The sequence below is a fragment of the Erpetoichthys calabaricus genome, chromosome 11, assembly GCF_900747795.2.
Source record: "Erpetoichthys calabaricus chromosome 11, fErpCal1.3, whole genome shotgun sequence".
Classification (NCBI taxonomy): Eukaryota; Metazoa; Chordata; class Cladistia; order Polypteriformes; family Polypteridae; genus Erpetoichthys; species Erpetoichthys calabaricus.
In genome coordinates this window covers 145118223-145143663 of record NC_041404.2, presented here as the reverse complement: position 1 = coordinate 145143663, position 25441 = coordinate 145118223, and the positions used below count along the sequence as shown (strand labels likewise).

General features: G+C 41.1%; 1 protein-coding gene across 1 annotated transcript in view; it reads right to left on the bottom strand.

The window, feature by feature from the left end:
- The window catches only part of LOC114661100 (extracellular serine/threonine protein kinase FAM20C-like), a 170756-nt gene that overhangs the window by 120495 nt on the left and 24820 nt on the right, over window positions 1-25441 (bottom strand). Inside the window, 1 exon segment of the mRNA XM_028814227.2 lies at window positions 16897-17075. Coding sequence (XP_028670060.1) covers window positions 16897-17075 — 179 coding nt within the window.

Genomic DNA, 25441 nt, shown 5'->3' with positions numbered 1-25441 from the left:
GATTGGATATGTCTGTCACATTCCGATATTATTTTGAATTTCGGTTTCTTATGTTATCAGGCTCAGCTGTTGTGAAACTCTCAAGGTTTATGAGGATTGGAAAGCGGGACAGGGGTTTTGCCAAAAATCACGGCTGACAAACTGACTCAACTGTTTACGGTTGAAGACAGTCAGTCAGTCAGACGGTTTACGTCTGCTCTGCTGTTCCTTTGGTTTTTCATTCCAACCGGTTCTTCAAAGGCCTTCGATTAGAATCCATTTTAATACGAAAAACATTTCTGTTCGTGTGTTATCTGAAGTTTACTCGGCCAGTTCAAAAATTCTTCGCTATTAGCCTAACGTGTCTCTGTTTTATACTCAGTAACTAATTACTTCTACTGCAAATGACAGCATATTTGATTTTTGTTTTGTACCCTACCCCACCATAACCTGTCGTCTATGGGGGGGGGGGGCGAAAGTTTTAGATTCGACAAAAAATTCGATCTCTGGTTTTTGATCATCTTCTGTTTGGCTTACGTTATGTGAAATATTCTGGTGGTTACTGACTCTCTTGGCTATGGTTCTCGGTCTACAGCTTGCTCTCATGTCACAGCTTTTATTGCTTTGTGCCCTGTCCTACCATAACCTATCAACTATGGGGGAAGAGGGAAAGCTTCACATTCGTCAAAAATTTCGATCTCCGGTTTTTCATTCCAAACCGGTTTTCTCAAAGGCAAACACCTGCTTTCAATCAGAATTCATTTTAATATGAAAAACATTTCTGTTCTTGTGTTATCTGAAATTTACCTTGCCAGTTCAAAAAATCACTGCTATAATCGAGCACCAGCCGGACCGAGACTTGGGTTCCTTCCCACAGCGGCCAGGGTGCTCACGGTGGGGCTCAACACGGCCAAAGCCTCCACAACTTCGCTCCTTTAGATGGCCAGTCGTTTCCACCGCCGGTCACTCCAGCTCCTTCCAATCGCTCAGCTGGAGCGACCCCTCTGAGAGTTGGCCAAACACTCCTCTGGGGCTCTCCTACCAGCTGCCTGCCTTTACTCCAAGCGAGCCGGTTGTCGCTTGTTCGTTTGCACCGGCTCCCCACTTCTCCAGCCTTCTTCTCCTTTAACCTCCCATTCATTCTTTCTCACTCTCTTCTTTTTTCTTTTTCCTCTCTTCCCCTTTTCCTAGCCGCCTCACACTTCTATTTATTTATTACGGGGACATGGATCAGATGTGGCAATTAGCAGCTCCCAGCACCAATTACGGATGCGGACGACACCTCACCTGTGCACTTAATCGAGGACCGCCCACATCACAAATTCACCTGCTCCGGTCACACTACCACTCCCCCTCCCTAAGCCATGAGTGCGGCGATCATTTATTTAAAAGGTGGCCCTGTTGACTTGAGCTGTTTACCCGCCACACCACACAGAACCACCTGGAGTGATCTTCAGGTTACGGGATTTTCCTGTACATAACAACATTTTTTTAATCCAATTCAGGATCTCAGGACCAATGGGCACAAGACAGGAGCCACTCCATAAGCCCATCACAGGGTCCACTCCTGCACACATCAGCATTTAGAGTTGCCACTTAACCTAACATGGGTGTTTTTGGGAATGAGACTCTATGCAGGCAGAGGGAGAATCTGAACAATGAGTGGGATATGAGTTTGGATTCTGGATATTGGACCTGTAAGTCAGCATTGAGAACCTACTGCCAACACCATATACAGATGATATAAATAAAAATGATAATACAGAACCATTAAAAATATCTCAGTTGCATCTTTGTTCATACATGAAACAGAACTCTCTTCTACCAAATGTACTACAGGAATCAGCAATTCATGCTACACATTCAAACTTCAAACAGCACTGAGTGGGTTCCGGTGGGCGTGAAAACAGTGAGTTGCAGATTCTTGGGTTGCCCCAAATTTTTTCAGATAAAAGGCACAAACATTATACTTTTTTCCTATTATGGTTTAGCTTGCAGCTTTCCCTGTAAAAAAAGTTGAAATGGCGACGGCCCGCTGCTCTCTGCTCCAGCTTTTCTTTGACAGACACACACAGGCAAACACCCACACACTTACTTATTCACACATAAGGATTTGCAGGCTTATTTATACTTACTTTGATTTGCTTGATTAAAATTATGCAGAAAATATTTGTTGATGATGTGATTTTTTTTTTCATGACAATGACAAAAACAAAATAATGAAAATGACGCTTAGGGATGATGATGTTTAATTCAGTATATTCATGAGATTAATTTATAAGGAGAACAAAATGTATTTTGAATTGCATGCAAGTAATACATTTCATATTTGCAGCTTTCCTGAATATTTAACTCTGTCTGCTTCTGAGAGCTCATCTTCCAGCTTGGTACACTCACAGAATTATTCAGTCTGCTAACTCCTGGGTGAGTCGTGACTGCCAAAAACAGGGGCACACAGCACGCAGCCAGCCGGAGAAGATCTTGAGCACCAACCGCGGGACAAACCTTCCAACAGTTGTTTATGTGGCGGTTTAAGTTTGACTTCATTGTATGGAATGCCATTTTCCTCCAAAAAAAAAAAAATCCACCATTTCTGATGTGCGTTTGAATGTAATACACAAAGAACCTATTGGGAAATCCTACTGTATGTCTGTCAGTCTGTCTGTCTGGCTACATGGAACAAGTTGTCCACCCATGAACCAATTTCATTAAGAAAGACAGATGTGAAAGGCACTACATAACAGATATAGTGACTGCTCTTTCCCCTTGAACTTTCATCAGGCATGCATTAAGAATTTGATTTGTGGGGAGTAATGTGATGGAATTCAGGGCTGGCACGTCTTCTCTGCCAGCGTGACGTTGCAGTGTTTTGCGTAGGTTTGCCCGTCAATGTCCAAGTACACTCTCTTGGGTTGATAGGTCATTCTAAATTAGCCTGCTGAGTGTGTGTGGCACACCTGGGGTTGATTTTTTTTTCTCAGATAGAGTGAAAAGCACTATATAATAGATAGATAGATAGATAGATAGATAGATAGATAGATAGATAGATAGATAGATAGATAGATAGATAGATAGATAGATAGATAGATAGATAGATAGATAGATAGATAGATAGATAGATAGATGAAAGGCACTGTATAATAGATAGACAGATAATACATTTTATTTATATAAAGCCTTTCCCATGCTCATAGATAGATAGATAGATAGATAGATAGATAGATAGATAGATAGATAGATAGATAGATAGATAGATAGATAGATAGATAGATAGAAGTGAAAGGCACTATATAATAGATAGCTTTATTAGATCAATAGATCAGCTTGTTTCCTTCATGTGACCTGATGTCTTTATTGATGTTGATCACTTCATTCACTTTCTTGTTCATTTCACTCTTTATATTTTATTCAGCTGATTTCCTTGATTCTGTATTTTAATGCAGGTACCTTTTTGGCTAAAGGCTCCATGCTGGTACCTGGGAGGTTGCTGTGTTCAAATCTAATAGCTGACCTGTGCTTTAACCCCAAGCCTCTCTGTGCGTCCTTGGTCAGTAAGTTGAGTTATATGAAAAATGAGAAACTCCTAATGCAAGAAACTGTATATGGCAAATAAAGTGAATTATGCTGTTATAATTATAGTTCAATCGATTGCACTGTAAGGTGAATTCTTTTGTTGAATGTTTTTCTTGTGGTGGTGTTACTAAGGTAAAATCTAAAATGGAAATACTGAGTGGACCATTCTCTTTTAACTCTTTATTGGACTGACTGATGCCTTTATCCAAGGCGTCTTACAGCACGTCAGATCCAATCCATTCCGTGTCTTTTGTGTTTCCAATTGGAGCACAGGCAGGTGGTGTGACTTGATGACGGTCACATGGTGTCAGTAGAAGGACCAGAACCCACACCCTCAGGGTTTAACTGCTACACCACAGTGCCTAACTGGTTAACTTTACGAATGCTGATATTAAATATTTAGGGGAATGAAATCTTAACCTATTTATTAAATCTGAATTAAAGAAAGGGATGGAAGGGATGTAAATTTGCATTTGAGTTAAAAAGTGAACAAAATATATTTATTTCTTATTTATTATAAAGAGAATGGGAAGCAAAAGTATAATTAAACCATTTAAAAAAACTGGTTTCTGACTCAACAACTGTTTAGGATGACAAGACACACACAGACACTGAGAGTTGTGCCTGAGGGGTGACTTTGAGAACACAAGCACACCTCTCCTAATTGTCAGAGGTGCTGCCTTTAACAAACACTGTGATTTACAGGTTAAAAATAATGTCTTGCTGGCAGTCAAAAACAAAGAAAACATCCAGTGCTTTCACCTGGTGTAGTAAATGCAGTAGGAGGAGAATTTTAACAACATGCCCTGTGGGAGCAGCAAAGCTGGAATAGATCCACTTGCCTTCCGACCTTGAGTAAATGCTATTCAGGTACTCATCCCCATCTTGGAATTAGAAGGCATAATTGCTCCTGATCTTGCATAATTCTGAGTACTAAATAAAGTGTCCCATGGGGGAATATTTTAAAATAATCTGAACATTTCATTTTTGCATACAAATACCAAGAACGGCTTAAACAATGGGAACGGAATCAATATGCCGACCCTTCTAATATACTCCTAGCACGTACAATTTAGACAACAAAGAACAAGTTGTATCATATAAGTGTTAAGTTTCAACATATGGAATTTAGGACTGCTCTGTGAAAGCTGTGCATTGGAGGCAATGAAGGGTCTGCAGCAGTGCTGTCTAAGAGGTACCGGACCCTCCAGCTGTCAGTTACACACACGCTGCCAGACCTGCTAAGAGGCTCTGGTGGATAAATGTAAATCTTTTATAAAGCTTGTTAAGACTGTACTGAGAAATGCTTACTATGGCCGTGGCTAAAAATGTCAGAGCTCCTCTCTTTGTTACCAGCTCTTGGCCGTCATCGGGTACAACTGAGGAATTAAATAAATTAAGGCTTTAGTAATAAAAAAATTGGGAGATAAAGTCAGAGAGGCGAGATTGTGTTGGTTTGGACATGTACAGAGGAGAGACGCTGAATATATTGGGAGAAGGGTGCTAAAGATAGAGCTGCCAGGTAAGGGGAGAAGAGGAAGGCATAAGAGAAGGTTTATGGATGTGGTGAAAGAGGACATGAAGGTGATGGGTGTGACAGAGCAAGATGGAGACTCGCTTATCACCATCCAGTAAGGTAGACAGTTCACATATTATTTCAGGGGTGACGAGAAGTCCATGTGCAAATTAATCTTTACATATATTTACTTTTCAGAATTGTTATACAAGCCTACACAGGTATCAGTAAATTATAATCCTGTAAGGACCCCCTTTAACAAAATCAGGGAGGATGGGTGCTGTGGAAAGGGGGTTTGTCGTTGCAATTTCTTTTTCGATGATTTCTGATTGTTATTTATACATCTTCTTCTACTTTCGGCTGCTCCTGTTAGGGGGCACCACAGTGGATCATCTTCTTCCATCTCTTCCTGTCTTCGTCATCTTGCTCTGTCACACCCATCGCCTGTGTAGTTTGTCTTGAAACCGTCCAACCTGAGCTGACCCTCTAATCCTGTCCATCCTCATCACACCCAATGCAAATCTCAGCATCTTTAACTCTGCCACCTCCAACTCTGTCTCCTTTTTTTGGTCTGTGCCACTGTCTCATACAGGGTGGCCTACGAAAAAGTGGCCCGCCTCCACCGAGATGACTCCCGTGTTGTCTGCCGCTGAAAACGGGCACAGAGACCTATTGACGCACAAGGAGATCACTTTCAGCATCTTCTGTAAATGTGAGTACCAAATCTGATCATTTTTCTCTTCACCACATAATGCAGTCGTCTCGGTGGAGGCGGGCCACTTTTTCGTGGGCCACCCTGTATAACATAGCTGGTCTCACTACCGTCCTGTAGACCTTCCCTTTCACTCTTGCTGATACCCGTCTGTCACAGATCACTCCTGACACTCTTCTCCACCCATTCCACCCTGCCTGGACTCTCTTCTTCACCTCTTTTCCACAATCCCCATTACTCTGTACTGTTGAACCCAAGTATTTAAACTCGTCCACCTTCACCAACTCTACTCCCTGCATCCTCACCATTGCTCTGACCTCCCTCTCATTCACACACATGCATTCTGTCTTGGTGGTCCTACTGACCTTCATTCCTCTCCTCTCATATCTCCACCTCTCCTGGGTCTCCTCAACCTGCTCCCTACTGTCACTACAGATCACAATGTTATCAGCAAACATCATAGTCCACGGGGACTCCTGTTTAATAAGAAAAAAAATAAATAAATAAGAAAGGGCTCAGAGCCGATCCTTGATGTGATCCCACCTCCACGTTGAATGCATCCATCACTCATAGCACAGACCTCACCACTATCACACGTCCCTCGTACATATCCTGTACAACTCTTACAAACTTCACTGCCACAACTCCTCTCGAGGCACCCTGTCATATGCTTTCTCCAGGGCCACAGCCACAGGGGATGCACAAAGCCGTGTGTTTCTTTGTGCTGATCCCAAGATAAATGGGAAGAGTTACGTCAGGAAGGGCATCCGGTGTAAACTTTTGCCAGATCAATATGCGGACAAAAATAGAAATTGTTTATACTGATGGCACATCTTCTTTCGGCTGCTCCCGTTAGGGGTTGCCACAGCAGATCATCTTCTTCCATCTCATCCTGTCTTCTGCATCTTGCTCTGTTACACCCACCACCTGCATGTCTTCTCTCACCACATCCATAAACATTCGCTTAGGCCTTCCTCTTCTCCTCTTCCCTGGCAGCTCTATCCTTAGCACCCTTCTCCCAATATACTCAGCATCTCTCCTCTGCACATGTCCAAACCAACACAATCTCTCCTCTCTGACTTTTTCTCCCAACTGTCCCACCTGAGCTGACCCTCTGATGTCCTCATTTCTAAGCCTGTCTGTCCTTGTCACACCAAATGCAAATCTTAGCATTTTAAACTCTGCCACCTCCAGCTCTGTCTCCTGCTTTCTGGTCAGTGCCACTGTCTCCAACCCATATAACATCTGATCACAAAAAAAAAGAAGTGTCATTGAAAGCAACTGAAAAATCTTAAGGACGCAGTACAGGAAGTCAGTAATGGGATTTGATTTTGGAATTTCCACTTCAGCTTCTTAACAAATAGGTGGCGAGACTGCCTCAAGTTCAATGGTTTTCCCCCCACATTTTCACGATGCACATAGGTTACCACAATTTGAAAATTACGTGGTAACCACAACAGATAGCAGCTGATGCAGTATAACACATTCGCAATGGCTTGTGGGTAGTTTGAACAGAGCGGCACTCTACCCTTAGTGTAGTTTGAAGCCAACATCAAATGAACATGGAGGCTCCTCTGCAGGATTGTACCATTAATGAACAATGTGCTGTCATGAGATTCCTTTGGGTAGATGGAGTGAAACCTGCTGAAATTCACCGAAGGATTTTTGGCTCAATATGGAAGAGTAAACAGCAGGACTCAATAGAATGTTTATGAATGGGTGAAAAGGCTTAAAATTGGGAAGAACAAGTGCAACGGACGAAGCTCAATCCAGTTGAGCATCTACATCGCTCACACAAGCCCACATCCACATGGCGGATGCCTTCATAAGAGAAGGTAGATGGATCACGTTGTCCACTGTTGCTGCCCATTTTGATATCAGCTATGGATCTGCACGCGCCAAAGTACATTGTGACTTGAGGTGCCGTAAACTTTGGGTACCCAAACAGCTTTCTGATCTGCACAAAGCGCCAACATCCTTTGGTGAACGTCAGCATATTTCACTCTCACTGCCCAAAGAACTCTCACGACAGCACGTTGTTCATTACCGGTACAATCCTGCAGTGGAGCCTCCATGGTCACTTGACCTTGGCGTCAACTACACTAACATCAGATGACTGTGCTGTGCGTATTCAAACTACCCATAAGCCATCACAAACGGGTTCTGTTGTGTCAGCCTCTATCCGTTGTGGTTACCGCATAATTTTCAAATTGTCTAAATTGTCTTTCTCAAGAGCACAGAGCGAGTCAGTGGGAGGAACTTAACTAGAAACCTCGTGCCTTACACCTTAGCCAAGAGGGGATCATGATGTCTGCCCGCACTGAAGGTCAAAGTGATTCTATAGCCGTTGCCACGATCTTCACTTGGTTTTTTGTATTTTTTCAGCCTTTTCCTTGGCATCTAAAAATAGTGGAGATAACATTCGGAAGGCTTTAGAGGTCAAGGAATGAAATGGTTCGATCTTTGATTTTTTTTTTTCTATTTAGAACGTTTTTCAAGACATTATTTTTGAAATACGTCTTCTCAAAATGCCATTGTGTTGGCATAATGGGCACCGCTGAGTGATTGTGAATGTTTGACGTGTGACGTCTTTAACGGTATAAGGGCCAGCATTACACACTTTTTTTCCGTAACTGTTGAAGTTTGTGGAAAAATCAAAACCTAAAGAAGCCCCTCATGTTATTATTGTTAAGAGACCTCTGGCTACAAATTGTTTGATTCTTTTGATTTAGGTCTTCCATTTGGCTTACGTTATATGAAATATTCTGGTTACTGACTCTCTTGGCTATGTTTCTCGGTCTACAGCTTGCTCTCATGTCACAGCTTTTATTGCTTCGCACTCCCAAAACCCATCATCTATGGGGGAAGAGAGAAAGCTTTAGATTCATCAATAAAATTTCGATCTCCAGTTGTCGACGGATCTTGACGTTTTAGGGTCCCCTGATACCGAAAACATTGATATGTCGATGATGGCTGTGTGTCAGTGATGTAGCTCGAGTTGGTACCGCTCGGGGCGGGGCGGGGCTTCAATTTGCCGCCCTCCAACATATTTGAATACGTTAACCTATTTAAAATGACGTATAGAGAAAAGTTAAGATACATTTTGTACAGATTTATTCATATATAGAGAAACAGCAATAATTTTTCACATATAATTATTTATAAGCATCAACTAGATAAGAATATAGTATAGACGCACTGATAAGCCGTGTTCTAACTATTAGTTTAATATAATTACGCGGCGAAAACCAGAACCAGTGTAATGTACAAGTGATAGGTGGGGATGTTTTCTGCGCAGAGCAAGTGCGCATTCAGATCGATCACGAAACGAAATTATAAATTGTAAATTAGTTGTTTATCTTCCCAGAAATTATTATCGGTGTAATGTTTTTTTTGTTATTGCCTCATAAATTTCAGCTGCTGTGTCTGATACCATCACAGAAGGACAGTCTGAAAATTATTTGTGGATAAAAAATCAGAAAATTTTACTTTTTTAATTCATGAGTGACATTTCTCCGAACCCTGTTGCTTACACACAAATTGTACTGAGCCTTTTGGCCAATAATGCCACCCCTAAAAAAAGTGCCGCCCGGAGTGGACTGCCCCCTCCGCCCACACCTAGCTACACCACTGTTGTGTGTCTGTCTGTGTGTGTCACAGTTTCTTGAGGACAGTCCAGAAATAAAACGAATGATGGAAAAACACCAAACTTGAAACTTAAGCCTGTTAGGAAATGCCGATGTGCCGATTAGTTTTTGAGTCAAGTCATGCGAGAGAATGTGGCCCGCTAGAGGAGTCCTCAAATACCGCAATTAATGAGGAATTCTTCTCGTCTATTGCTATCGTAAGGACCTTTTATGATCAGAAAGATCAGATTGGTAAATAATTACTGAAATGTTAGAGAAAAGTTCGGGTAACTCAGTTCCTGGGGCGCAAAGCCTACTGATGCTCTTGTCCGAATTTTTTTCAGATTTGATATACTTTATCAATCCCTGAGGGGGGAAATGGTCTTTTTGCATTACCTTTGGAGAGAGCGCAGGGTGAGCCATCGTACAGAACCACCTGGAGTGATCTTCACGTTACAGGATTAGTTGTAACATAACAACATTTTTTAATCCAATTCAGGATCTCAGGACCAATGGGCACAAGACAGGAGCCACTCCATAAGGCCAACACAGGGCTAAAGAGCTAAAACGGATGGACGGAAAAATACAAAACTCGAAACTTAAGCCTGTTAGGAAATGACGATGTGCTGATTAGTTTTTGACTCAAGTTGTGGGAGAGGAGCCCTCAAATAGCGTAATTCTGCAATCAATGATGAATTCTTCTTGTCAATTGCTATCATAATGACCTATTGTATGATCTGAAAGATCAGACTGATAAATAATTACTGAAATGTTATAGTGCTAGGGTGTTGTACTGTGTTAGTCATTATGGATGTAGTGAGAAGGTAAGCAAAATGGCACCTTTTATTGGCTCACTAGAAAGATTACAATATGCAAGCTTTCTGAAGCAACTCAGGCCCCTTCTCCAGGCAAACATGTCATCACCTTAAAATGCCTGAAGAAGGGGCCTGAGTTGCTTCAGAAAGCTTGCATATTGTAATCTTTCTAGTGAGCCAATAAAAGGTGCCATTTTGCTTAACTCCTCATTGAAATGTTATAGAAGAGTTCGGGTAACTTGACTCCTGGGGCACAAAAGCCTACTGACGCTCACGTTTGAATTTTTTATCATTTCAGCCCTCCTGGTTACGGCCATGACTTGTTATTACAATTATAATACAATACAATACAATATTATATACAAAATTATTATACAAAATATAGTACTGTACATTATTATTGTATTATTACATTTACAATATATATCTTTTGATTTCATCTTACATGAAGCTGCTGCCACCCCGTGCAGCCATAGGAAGCATGACATATATCTTGGGTTATCGTAAAGAAGGCTCAGATCACTGAGGAAAACCCAGAACTCTTCATCTGTTCTCACCACCTCCTACAGGTACACAGTGGAATCCATTCTTACTGGCACAAAGCATACAGAGGATGGTGAATATGCCCGGCGCACAGCTCGCTGTTGTTCAGGACATACATAAGACAAGCTGTCTTAGAAAGAGACAAATGTTGCTGAGGACGCAGTGAGTCACTTTTTTCCCCCTCCTGTCACGACCATCGGGAGCTATCCATAAAAAGTCTAGACGGACTCATTTTAATCATTCAAATGGCAGCGACGTTTGGGGCGCTGCAGAGGGATAGACAGCTGTTGCCAAGATCAGATACATTAGAGACAGAGACAGATCACCTAAGTTTGAGGGAGATCGCCAAACTCAAAAGTCATAAAGCAAAACCAAAGCTGTAATCAGATCTCAAACTGACAATAAACTGCTAAAGTGCTAAAGCCTCTTGCAAAGGCTTTCCTTGATTTTTCAACAAGGCTGGGATTCTTTTTATCTGTGCACTCGACGTATACAGGAGAGCCGCCATGACATCACGTGTTACGCAGTTTGTGCTCCATATACCTCACAACAGCAAGCATTCCCTTCAACATGGAGGAGAGTGTAAAAAAATTGATAGAGATGGGGATGACCTCACAATTTTGATAAAAACATAAACCAACAACAAAAGTAATAAAAGGTAAAGTAGCACTTCTGGTTAGCGGAAAGAGCCCAAAAGTTGATCAAAATCTACGTTTTGTACCTAATACTTGCATGCAAGATTTGGTTAATCTAAGTGAAAGCATACTCAGGTTATCATGTTTACACACAGACACACACACAGACAGACACAGACATAACTACAAAAATGGTATTTTCAGACTCAGGGAGGTCTAAAACGTCGAGATTCATCAAAATCTCGACATGGAATCTTTGGACGATCACAATACTTTCCCTACACTTCATATACGAGAAAGTCAGGGAGGTCTAAGATGAATCTCGATATCGAATCTTTGGATGATTACAATACTTTCCCTACACTTTGTATACAAGAAAGTCAGGGAGGTCTAAAACGTCGAGTTTCGTTAAAATCTCGAAATTGAATCTTTGGATGATCACAATACTTTCCCTACACTTCATATACGAGAAAGTCACAGAGGTCTAAGATTACTCTCAATATCAAATCTTTGGATGATTACAATACTTTCCCTACACTTCGTATACAAGAAAGTCAGGGAGGTCTAAGATGAATCTCGACATTGAATCATTGGACGATTACAATACTTTCCCTGTACTTCGAAAATCAGAAAGTCAGGGAGGTCTAAGATGAATCTCGATATTGAATCTTTGGACGATTACAATACTTTCCCTACACTTCATATACGAGAAGATCAGGGAGGTCTAAGATGAATCTCGATATCGAATCTTTGGACGATTACAATACTTTCCCTACACTTCATATACGAGAAAGTCAGGGAGGTCTAAAACGTCGAGATTCATCAAAATCTCGACATCGACTCTTTGGATGATTACAATACTTTCCCTACACTTTGAATATGAGAAAGTCAGGAAAATCTAAAACGTCGAGATTCATCAAAATCTCGATATTGAATCTTTGGATGATTACAATACTTTCCCTATACTTCATATACGAGAAAGTAAAAATGAAGTATAATTTGTACCTTTTCAATTCTGGTAAATAAGACGGGCCCGTGAGTGTCTGTGGCACTCGATTCAGGAGCAGTTGTCATCCTCATGTCATTAGGCTACCCTGGACTGACAATTACTGTACATGATTGTTTTCAAGTGTACATTGTCTAATTATGTATGATGATGTTGTATTAAATGTATGTTGTTGGTACTGTAATACTGCCACTAGTATGTGGGAGACATGCTGGTAAGAATTTCAACACACTATGTACACTTCACAAGAAATTTGGACTCACATCAGAACTACAGCTGGTTTGAAATTATCTGCAAAAAATAAGTGTACAATGAAACACAGAGACAATACAGTCATCTCACTAAGGTATTAGTTTGCTGGAGGTGAAAAACCCAATCTGTGACGCTCATTTTAAAATGCCCTAATTGTGTGAGTACATTAACAAGTAAAGACCACTTAATAATTATGTGGTAACTGCAATGGATAGAAGCTGACGCAATACCACACGTTCGCATGTGGTTGATCAAGCATGGACAGTGCAGTGCTCTGCTGTTAGTCAAGTTGAAGCCAAGTTCAAATTAAAACAGACGCTCCGCTGCGGGATTACACCAGTGTTGAGCAAGGCACCGTAGTGAGATTTCTTTGGGCAGAGGGAATGAGACCTGCTGAAATTCAGAAGAGGATGTTGACCCAATCTGGAAGTGAGAGAAGAGCGACCAGGCTCATTCCAGGGCTACAGGGCATTAATTATGAAGAAAGATTAAAAGAGCTGAGCCTTTTCAGTTTAAGAGGAGACGTGATTGAAGTGTTTAAAATTTTGTGCAGTGTGTGGAGACTCTGAATTTAAAATGAGTTCATCAAGAACATGGGGACACAGTTGGAAACTTGCTAAGGGTAAATTTCACACAAACATTAGGAAGTTTTTCTTTACACAAAGAACGATAGACACTTGGAATAAGCGACCAAGTAGTGTGGTAGACAGTAAGAGTTTAGGGACCCTCAAAACTCAATTTGATGTTATTTGAATTAAGTGGATGGGACTGACAAGCTTTGTTGGGCTGAATGGCCTGTTTGTGTCCAGATTGTTCTAATGTTCACCAACCATTGTGCTTGGAGTTCTGACCAAACAGATTTGTGCTCTCACGAGTTCTTTAAACTATCATTTGACTTGTACTCAAGTGTGGCTTCCATCTGGCCACTTCACTATAAAGGCCTGATTAATGGACTACTGCTGAGATGGCTGTCCTTCCAACTGGTGGTCCCATCTCAGCAGAGGACTTCTGAAGCTCTGTTAGAGAGGCCATTGATTTCCTCAATTATGGTCCTTCTTGCTCAGTTACTCAGTTTGGCTAAACGGCTAACTATAGAAAGAGTCCAAGCGGTTCTAAACATCTTCCGTTTCACAATTATTGAGGTTACTGGGAACACTCACAGCTTGAGAAATGGTTTTATCACCTTGGCCTGATCTGTGCCTCACCACAATTTGATTCCAGTGATCTACAGGGAGTTCCTTGGACTTGGTGGCTCAGTTTTTGTAAAGACATGCAGTGTGAATTGTGGGACCCTCTATCCACACTCTCAACTACGGTATGTCCAGTCAATTCAGTTTGCGACAGGTGGACTGCAAAGAAGTTCTACACACACCTCATGGAGAGTTAAAGCAAACAGGATGCTTCCTCTGTATTTTTATCCAATTTGATGTGAGATCGATGTGCCTGATCAACCATCACCAAGATGTTCACCAAGAACACAGGGACACAGATAGAAACTTGTTAAGGGTAAATTTCGCACAAGCATTAGGAAGTTTGTCTTTACATAGAGAACCACAGACACTTTAGTGACTTTCAAAACTCGACTTGATGTTTTTTTAGAAGAATTAAGTGGATAGGACTGGCAAGCTTTGTTGGGCTGTTCTCATCCAGAATGTTGTAATGTTCTAATGAAAACAGCAGGACTCATTGAAAAATTTATGAATGGGTAGAAAGGTTCAAAGTGGGAGTTGGAGCTCAATCTGGTCAACCATCAACATGACGGTCAACCATCAAGACTAACGGATCGCGTTGTCCGCTGTTGCTGTACACTTGGGATACCAGCTATGAATCTGCACATGCCATAGTGCACGGTCACTTCAGGCACCATAAAGTTTGTGCAAATAGCTTATTGATCTCCATAAGCAACAGCACGTGGAGGTTGTGACCTAATTCCTGAAACGTTATGAAGAAGAGTGTTTTGGAGTGTATTGTCACCGGATATGAGACATGGGTCCATCACTGTGAGCTGGAAAGCAAGATACAAAGCATGCAGGGGAAGCACTCATCTTCTCAAGTAAAGAAGAACCTCAAATGACAGCAATCTGGTGAGAAAATTATGATTTGGCTCCACGTGGTTGCAGGTTCGCCTCTGATGATGGGGCTAAGGAAGTGGTGCAGACCTGGATTCAGGAGCAGCCGAAAAGCTTCTTGCTTCCAAGGAATGAAGAAGTTAGTGTAACGATACAAGAAGAAGATCGACCTGCAGGGAGTCTTATGTGGAGAAGAGACAGAACTGTGTCACACACATGAGCTTAGGAAGCAGCCATCAAGTCCTAAGGTGAGTGATATTTCGCGAAATAAGGGGATGATAGATAGATAGATAGATAGATAGATAGATAGATAGATAGATAGATAGATAGATAGATAGATAGATAGATAGATAGATAGATAGATAGATAGATAGATAGATAGATAGATAGATAGATAGATAGATAGATAGATAGATACTTTATTAATCCCAATGGGAAATTCACATTTTCCAGCAGCAGCATACTGATACAATAAATAATATTAAATTAAAGAATGATAATAATGCAGGTGAAAAAAAACACAATAACTTTGTATAATGTTAAATGTTAACGTTTACCCCCCCGGGTGGAATTGAAGAGTCGCATAGTTTGGGGGAGGAACGATCTCCTCAATCTGTCAGTGGAGCAGGACAGTGTTATTATATATATATAATATATATATATAATATAGTGTATATTATTATAGGTACTAATGCCTCTCTCTGTCTCCATCTACAGAAACAAAGAAGAAAAACAATAATTCACTGACCATACTTCCGGTTTCTCAAAATGGTCACGATCCTACAATCCAATCCATCGACGACATCACTTCCAGGTCTGTCATAATGACGCCACTTCCAGCCAACTCCGATGATGTCCCTTCTGGTGGCACCATAAAGACGTCACTTCTGGCGATCCCCGATGACGTCACTTCCAGCGCTGCCATAAAGACGCCACTTTCGGCCATCCCCAATGACGTCACTTCCAGCCATCACTGATGATGTCACTTCTGGCCATCTCCGATGATGTCACTTCCGTCATGTTCATTTACTGACACCTTTTTCTGCTATATAAACCATAGTATCCAACACGTTTTGTTTGAATGTCACATATTTTTGATTCTTTTGATCTAATTTTTTCATATTGTCCGTCAGACAAATCCCCCAACTCTTTTATTCCAGAGTCCTTTTTTCTTATTACAACTGTTATGTTCCATCTACTCACTGTTACCGGTATTAAAGAGCAAGTTGCCTTGACTTTTTGATTCACCTTCGTATACGAAAAAGAACAATCTAATACTGAGGATGACTCGGCTGTGCCGCCCACCTAGGTTTTAATTTGAATACATGGCACTAACTGTTTTTGTTGCTTTCAGAGTGTGTGTAGCATGTTTAGTGATAGAGTGGCGTCAGCAGGGAAGTAGGGTTGGCTGTCCTTTCTCTTTATTTTTCTTGTGTAACTGTGTTGTTCAGGGATCAATACAACTTTCAGTCGAGTCCAGTGAACACGCGGCTCATTGTGTTGTAGTGGCCTTGGCGTTGAACTTTTACAGTAAAGGGCTGCCAGTTCATTACTCCCCTCTGATTCACTGTGTGAGCCTGTGCAGGTCACTTAAACTGTACTCCAATTGAAAAAAAATAGATATGGAAATAAATGTAATAAATACTGGTCTTATAAGAAGACATAATACTAACACTACTAATACTAATAATAATTGTCTGGCACTCTAATCTGATGCCTGGACTTTGCAGGTTGTACCCCGATTCTCCACATTTCCCTCTGACCTCTTTTATATTTGAGATACCTTCTAATTAGCCTTACCTAATAATACTTTGTGTTACAGGATTATACCACACAATATCATTTTCTAAACCTGCATAATCCTGAGCAAGGTTACGGGGGTAGTGGGGGTGGTGGGGGGTTTTGTAGCCTATCCCAGCAAGCATAAGGTACAAGGCAGGAACAATCCCTGAACAGGGCACCAATCCATCACAGTATTACAGGATTACTTGCTTTATAATATATCCTGCAATCGCAGTTCTTGGAAAATGAAAACTGATGGATATTCCTATCAAATAAATTGCCGAAAAAATCACTAATGTACATGGGTCACAGTCTCTTTAACGTATCACATCCTAAATTATAAATGAAGCGCAGGCACAGGAGTCTGAAGTTAGCTTTTCTTACTTACCTACACTGACGATTTTTTGCAGCACCAGGTCCTTGACCAGAGATTCGATGACAGTACCATCTCTTGAATAGAGTTCATATCGGTTAATCCCAATGTGGAATTTGAGCCAATTTGGGTAGGAGTCGGCCGAAGGCTCCCCGGTCGGGGTGTATTCTTCTTCATCTGTGCCTTCGTTTGGCCTGTAAAGTGTAAAATATAAAACATCGGTTAAGTCTCAGCACACTTGCGTCTGTCATCACTGCAAAGTCACTCTTTGCCAGTTAGCAACAAGGTCAAGTGCTAAAGGAGGTGAGTAAGATATAGGACCACCTAAAAAAAAAGCTATTGTGCATTTACTGTGGATAACCGAGTACACACAAAATTTTTTTTGTCTTTGACGGACTGGTGCCCTGTCCAGGGATTATTCCTACCTTGCACCCAATGGTTGCTGGAATTGGCTCCAGCTGCCCCATGACCCTGCTCTGTATACGCAGGTTTGAAAGTGGATTATTGATTATTGTATCTGACTGGTACAAAAGGAGGCAAGGTTTTACACAATTATGAGGTATCAGAAAGTGTTTCATCTCTACTTAGTCCTTGAAGAATTCAGGTGGTTTGCCAAATATTTTTTTTGTTTAGTGGCTAACGAAGGGAAGAAGTTATGTGCTGTCACAGCTGTTCACTGTAATGGGAAATAAAATATTAACCTTATATGGTTTCAATTATTAGGCGAGATTTCATTCATGTGGGATAACTTCTTGCCTGAAGAGAGCGCTTTCCACCATCTCAGATCCCCCATACATTTCAGCAATAAATTATTGGCAGCCTGGTAATACAGCAAGCGATATGCGAGCATGCGAAGCCGGGCCATAGGGCTCCCCTTAAGAGCTATTAAGCTGTTAACATGCATGTGACAAGACTCCGTTATGTTACCACCGGTGTTACCAATCAGACTTCAATCCCGATGCACTTGAATTGTCTCGTGTTACTTGTTCTGTTTGATACGTGTTTCATGTCTGATATATACTTGTAATCTGACACCTTGTTGTTATTAGTTTATTGTCGGTTTTGTTTAGTAGTTACGGTCTGCTGTGTCAATGTATGCATTGCTGGTGCATTTTAATATTTCTGAACCAGTGAAAGCAGCACTAAGTACATCTCTCTATTATATAAAATAAAATCCTGTGACGAGACGAGACATTTTTGAAGAGATTTTTCAAGTCCCACGAGATGAGACTTTGGCCATGAGATTTTTCAAGTCCCGCCCTCCTCTCAACCATATTTAACCACGCCCACGGTCCTCTCAGCTCTCATTGGTGTGAATGCTTTTGTCAGACGCAGTTCCTGCTCTCTTAGCTCTTATAAATTTTAATGCTTTCTTCACTTTAAGTTCCCAAATAAAAAAGACAGCTTGTGTCCAAATCTTATTGAAGAATTTCATCATGAAGGGTTATCAACAGAAAAAATGAGTACACGGGCAATCCTAGCACCGAGAAACGATGAAGTCAAACGAATTAACACGAAAATTGTCGATCAGTTACACAGCAAATTGGTTAAATGCGTATCAATAGACTCTGCTGAAACAGTTGGTGGTGATGGTGCGGAAGATAAAAACATCAACTTACAATATCCTGAAGATATCTACAACCGTTAACACCGTCTGGTCTTCCACTTGCAAAATTACTGTAGAAATAAGGATGTATCGTAATGTAATTGCGTAATTTATGTCAGAGTGATGGGCTGTGCAATAGGACAAGATTAGTTGTATTGAAAATTGGTTGAACAATTCTGACATGTAAAATTTCATCAAACGACAAGAAAGGTAATGTAGTCCATCTTCAGGGGATAACATTAGACACCAAAGGAGATCTTGATATGCCATTCGTATTAAAATCTTTACAGTTTCCCATTAGAATAGCTTTTCCTATGACAATTAACAAATCACAAGGACAAACATTCGAAAAAGTCGGTTTATTTATTAGAGAGAAAGAAACGAAATTCACTCACAGGCAGTTATACATTGTGTTGTCACAATGAAAGTCCAAACACGGAATCAAAATTCAATGCGATACTGACGAAAAGTTAATTCAAAAAATTGTTGAGGTGAGATTGCGTTGATTTGGACATGTGCAGAGGAGAGATGCTGAGTATATTGGGAGAAGGATGCTAAGGATAGAGCTGCCAGGTAAGAGGAACAGAGGAAGGCCTAAGAGAAGGTTTATGGATGGGGTGAGAGAGGACATGAAGGTGATGGGGGTATTAAAATGTTTACAGTTTCCCATTAGAATAGCTTTTGCAAAGACAATTAACAAATCACAGGGACAAACATTCAAAAAATCGGTTTATTTATTAAAGAGAAAGAAACGATATTTACTCACGGGCAGTTATACGATGCCTTGTCCAAACATGGAATCAAGATTCAATGCGATACTGACAAAAAGTTAATTCAAAAAATTGTTTTTACTGAAGTTTTACAGTAAAAGTGTAAGTTTAAAAAGCATTTGTGTGTTAATTTCAAAGCCAAACAGAATGAAAACGTATAACGCAACAAATACCTCTAACGCAACATGAAACATAATTTTCTTTCAATTTATTACGTTTTACTATTTTTTACTTTGGTTAATTACTCGCTGTAACGTAAAATAGTTAGTTCTATTATTCATATGTAACAATTCCCATGAAAATAACAATCTGTTTAAATTGTACATTCGCTTCCCCATACGTGAGCAGAAGAGCCTCAAAGTGGCTAGCACGTAGCGCCCGCACGGGGATTAGCGAGTGAAGCAAACTGGGGACAGAGCCCCCTAGTCTCACAAAATAATTTCTCCCATAAAAACAGAAAATCCAGGGCCGAACGGGTTAACGTAAGGAGACTGTGGAAGATTGTGGGTTCGCTTCCCGGTTCCTCCCTGTGTGGATAGCGCTTTGAGAACTGAGAAAAGCGTTATATAAATGTAATGAATTATTATTAATGAATTATTATATGGACATTATCCCTCAAATATTTAGGAATATATGGCATTGAGAAACAATTACAAAATGAAGATGGCGCACCGGTGTGGCATACTGGTTAAGGCTTTAGACTTCAAACCCTGAGGCAAATCCTGTTACTGACACTGTGTGACCCTGAGCAGGTCACTTCACCTGAAAAAAACAAAAGGAAATGTAACCCATTGCATCTTCAATGGTGTAAGTCGCCTTGGATAAAGGTGCCAGCCAAACGATAAGCAAAAATAATTTAGTATGGAAAAGCCGCCACTTGAGGAAACTCTTTTACGCCCTGTTAAGAAATTACACTCTGAACACCAGGCATTGTCAGAAGAAAATAATTCTAGAAATAGGAAGTTTTTAAATGTGCAGAGTTTTAGTTTTTGTTTGGCATGGCACAGTGGAGCACTGGGTAGCGCCACCTACTGTATTCACCATACTTGTTTGATTCACACATTTGTTTAATTTTGTATTTTTTTTTTATTAAATTTTGTTTTCCATGTCCCTTATAATCAGAAACTGCCAGATTCATTAGCACTTTAATTTGGCCCAGTGTGTGAGTGCATCCTGTCCAAGTCCAAGGCGCTTCATTTATAAAACCTGAAAATATGTGCACTGCCAAAAAAAACAGGAAAATGCGTATGCCAAAAAAAAAATTTAATTTATAAAACCTGGTGCACACACACATACACACACACGTCTACATGATTTACCTTTATAAATCACAATTACCTTGAAAATATGCATACGTGAACGAGCCTTCAATGCCACCCTGAAACAACCATATATGGAGCATGCTAATCAGCCTCATACATATGCAATCACGAACCTGCAGAGCAGAACTTCATTGGCTGGGACAGCAGACTCCCACCTGATGTGTTGAGACTCCGCCCCCTGAATTCAAGAGTATCTGGCAGACTCTGCAACTGGGGAGCAAGATCATATGCAGCATTATAGCGGCTCTCCTCTGCGTTCTGGGGTCTGGGTAAGTAGTAAAGTGCCAGCATCTGAGCGCATAGATCCCATCACCTGATGCATGTAATGACGTGTTTGCTGTTACAGTGAATAGTACGGGCCATATAATACACCTTAAAGCTGTTTAACATGTACAGCACCATCACACCTGTCAAAGCAACTGTAGTTTGCCTCAAGATAAACGAATCACGGCCTGACCCAGGCCATCAAGACACAATGTCTGTCAGTCTCATCTTGATATCATAGATGACTTGTGCATTAATGAAAGGTAACAGGTTAGCAAAAGCAGCTCCATTCTCACCAGTTGCCCTTACTGCAATACGAGTGCAGTCAATTGACGGTAGGAGAAGTGGACGCAGATGCAAACTCTCTTTTTATGTTGGGAAAAACACATTATGTTTTATGCATGTTAACTGGGGTCCTCCAGGGAGTGTACTGCTCCCTCAACCCCGACACAGACTGGCTAAGACACAAGTTCAGCAAAGCACAGACGTTTATTTTTCAGTGGGGGAAGCGTTTTCCCTTCGCTGCCCACTACACAGCACAGTATAAAACCCAATCTTATATATAAACGTCTACGTGTGGAAGTGCGTGTGTCTGTCTGTCTGTCCGGCCCGGAAGTGCAAGGCTAGAGCATGAAGCTCAAAGAAAGCGACTCTGTCGTCAAAGTGAAACCTCCGAGGAAAGAGAACCTCACTTAGCCGCTAATGCACAAGCGAGGCAGGCACATCGGCAAAATGAAACCTCCAAGGAGTGAAAAACTCACTTAACCGCTGATACACAAACGAGGTGAGCACATCGGCAAAATGAAACCTCCGAGGAAAGAAAAACTTGCTTAGCTGCTAATGCACAACTGATGCGATTGATTGATTGAAGTGCCAGAATCGATGGTTTCTAGGAGCTTGGGATTTTTACAGCACAGGTTGACACAGCTAGTCTTATATATAAATGCCTACGCGTGGAAGTGAGAGCCGGTCTGGCAGGCCCAGAAGTACAGTACATGTATGTACAAAAGATATGGAAAGATAAGTTACTTTGTGACTGTAAACCACCCAGTGAGGCTACTACTGTATGAGGCTATAGCATGAAGTTCAAAGAAAGCGACTCTGTCGCCAAAGTGAAACCGCCAAGAAAAGAGAAACTCGTTTAGCCGCTAATACACAAATGAGGCAAGCACATCGGTAAAACGAAACCTCAGAGAAGAGAGAAACTCACTTAGCCGCTAATGCAAAACCGACGTGGTTGATTGATTGAAGTGCTAGAATCCATGGTTTCTAGGAGCCTGGGATTTTTACACCACTAGTATATAAATAAACACAGTCCTTTCTTCTTCTTCTTTCTCTCTCTCTTTCTTGTCTCGACTCCTCCTCACAGGCTTTGTTCTCCACCACCCGACTCTGGGTTTCTGATTGGTGGTAAGGCAGCTCCTTTTATAGCACACCTCGACCTTCTTCTGGCTGCACTTCCAGGTGTGGTGGAAGAGGTTCCTCCAAGGACCCAGCAGCACCCCCTGAGCCCAACAGGGCTGTTTCAAATTACAACTCCCAACATGCCCTGTGGGGATCCGTGGTGCTGTAGCAACCCAGGGGGAGCTGCCCTCTAGTGTCTTGGGGGAGATAATGTCATGAGTACGGGGTCTCACCCAATGCTCCTGGCCATCCAACACAGCACTCACATCATACGAAAACTGGATGTAATGCCTCACTGGTCGGTTTAATGTCTTCCGGCACCGCAAGCATGACGGAGTGAAGCTAGGCTGAGATGATTCTGATTTGTCGGCCATTTCTTTGAGAAGTGTAAATTTGTATTATGTATATGTAGTTGTAAATTGAAATGCTTGGATTTTTCCCTGTAATTTTGATATGCTTACCTTGCAGGAGATTGTTAACACACACACACACACACATAAGCAAACTGACGAAAAACCAAAAATGATCTTCAGTGCAAATACGCAAGAATTAGCCCTCTAAAATACTAAAACTAAAACAGAGGCTCGTCATTTTTAAGGTGTGGTACGCTTGTCACATCAACACACATTATATAAAAACAGGTCAGTATTCCAAATTTTTTTTATACATGCCAGTCGTCATTTAGCTGGTTTGCCTGCATTTCCCCAACTTGATCCAGGGGGTCGTCATTTCCCAATTTCTCTGAAATGTCGCGTACACAGAGGTCAGAGTTGCCGTAAACATACACGTGTTCCCTTATCCAGTTTTCTTTTATAAATCCCGACGTTGGCGTGGGAGGTTGCACGTGCACATTTCGAGCCTCTTTTTCTGACTAAGCAAGCTTTATAAACGAGACCCCCAGTACCGGCTCTTGCCTTCAAGCGGTTATTCCCAAATAAGCTCATATGACCTACACTTGAATTCAGATTTTAAAATGGCTGACTGATCAGTTCAGTGCTTGGAACTGCAACCTTACCACATGCTGATGCATGAAGAACTCAAATCAATGCAATTTTAACATAAAAAAAGAGTTGAATCCAAATGTGGCACAAAAAAAAAAATCAAATGTGTAGCTTATGTGAATTACCATGTTGCTGATTTTGCAAAGTTTATTGTAAAGGTGTGATTGGTCTGCACAATATAAATGCTGCCTGATGTTAACAAAATTTGCCATTTGCTGCAAGCTTTGCAAAAAAACAATGGCAATTTTTTTTTGCATGACTCACTTTATTTGTAAATTTAAATGCTTGGGTTTTTCCCTGTAATTTTGATATGCTTACCTTGTAAGAGATTGTTAACACACACACACACACACATAAGCATACTGTGCCTTAATTAGGCCATTTATGTTTGCCTGGGAAGTTGCACTCCTACTCTTAAACAACTCTGGATAAAAGCATCCACTAAATAAACCAGCACACTGGCACTGTTTATGCCCACCGTCCCCCGTAGTTCCCAGCTTAGCGTGCGTTCCTCTTGCTGAAAATGAGTTAGAAAGACAGCGTGGCAAACAATTATTGATGAAGTCTTCACAAACATCTTGTCACGCATGAGCGTCAGAGGATCTCCCTTTCAAGTTCTTCCCAGGTATGTGTTACCATCCCAGGCCATGAGGGGGTCGCTGCCACTAGCTGTCTTGTCCTTATCTTCCTCCACAGTACAGAGAAGCCACCCAGTGAGGGCAACTGACTCCGCCCCTTCCTGTTCCTGGGCTATGAGAACTCGACCGCCAGAAAGGAAGCGTCCCAACTACCCAGAGGAGCTAAGGAGCTCAGTGACTTTCAGCAGGCAGACAAGAAAGCCTGATCAATTCCAGCCATTTTCTTCCCGTGGTGATAAGTTTTGTTTCCTTTAATGCCATTGCGCGTCTGTGTTTGTAGGGATTTAGAAGTAAACGGGGATGGCCGGGTTGGAGCCCCCAAAAAATCTTTTATTTTCCCAGCCTTTCATTCTCTCGGACAACCACAATCTTAAAAGAGACAAGCAAAAGTCTGGTGGTGACAGTGTCTCACTGGCTTGGTACAGGAACTGTGCTCAGTCTATTATTATTCTGATTTGCTTCAACGTATTTGTCTCAGCATTTACATTCACCTGAAATGAGGGTGAAACGCAAAATAATACTTGCTGTTCTAAAATGTGAATGCATTTATGTGCAGAAATAAAAGGTGAGATTGCGCCCTTTTGCCACAAATCCTGTGCCCAGTTGTTTTACTGTGTAGAATTTTCTCTGGGATCAAATGCATTTCATTTCATTCCAGAAACATGGAGCTCAGGTTAACAGATGGCTCTAAATTTGCCCGATATGTGCGGGTGTGCACTGCAATGGCCTTTCTTTGAACTCCAATAATTATATTATGAAGAGTCAGAATTACACTTCAGATATCTAAAATATCAATTTGAATTCTTATTTAAAATAGCCTATACTGGGTAGCACTGCCACTTTGTGGAAATGGCACACTGTGTCTGTGACGCTGAAGACATCCCACAGCCCTGATGTGCATTAAAAAGGTTTGGAATGTAATGTTATCTCTCTATTATAATAAAAAAATCTTGGGAAGAGAGACGAGATGTGATTTTTTTCAGAGAGATACTTTCACATCCCACAAGACGAGACTTTCTGCCTAGAGATTTAACTACACCCGGGGCCGGAAATAAAAGACAAAAAATAGATAACAAAGTAGAATGTCGTAAAGAATTCAAAAATGTTGGCGTGATACACATGCAGAGCAGGTTAGAGATAATGAAAGAACTAAAATTCGAAAGTAGTATAGTAAAGATCACATTAGTGCAAACAAATGGAAATTATTACTTATAATGGAACAGCAAAAAGAGATCAAATATATTGTTCAGATTTAAACTTTAAGCTGGAGACTTGTAGATCATCTAAGTTGTGTTGCCATCAGGGAAAAGTAGTGTTTCTTCCCAATGAAGAGGCGTATCTGCGAGAATTAAAAGATTTGTTGTTTGGTGAAAGTGAAATCCTGCGACAGAAAATTTCAAGCTCCGCGAGACAAGACTTTATACAAAGAGATTTGGAAAAGTCCTGCCCACATCTAAAACATTTACAACCAGGCACAAGGTTCATTCATTTTTCATTTCTGTGACTGCTATTGTCAGACAGAGTACGTGTAGAGAGAAAGAAACGATATTCACTC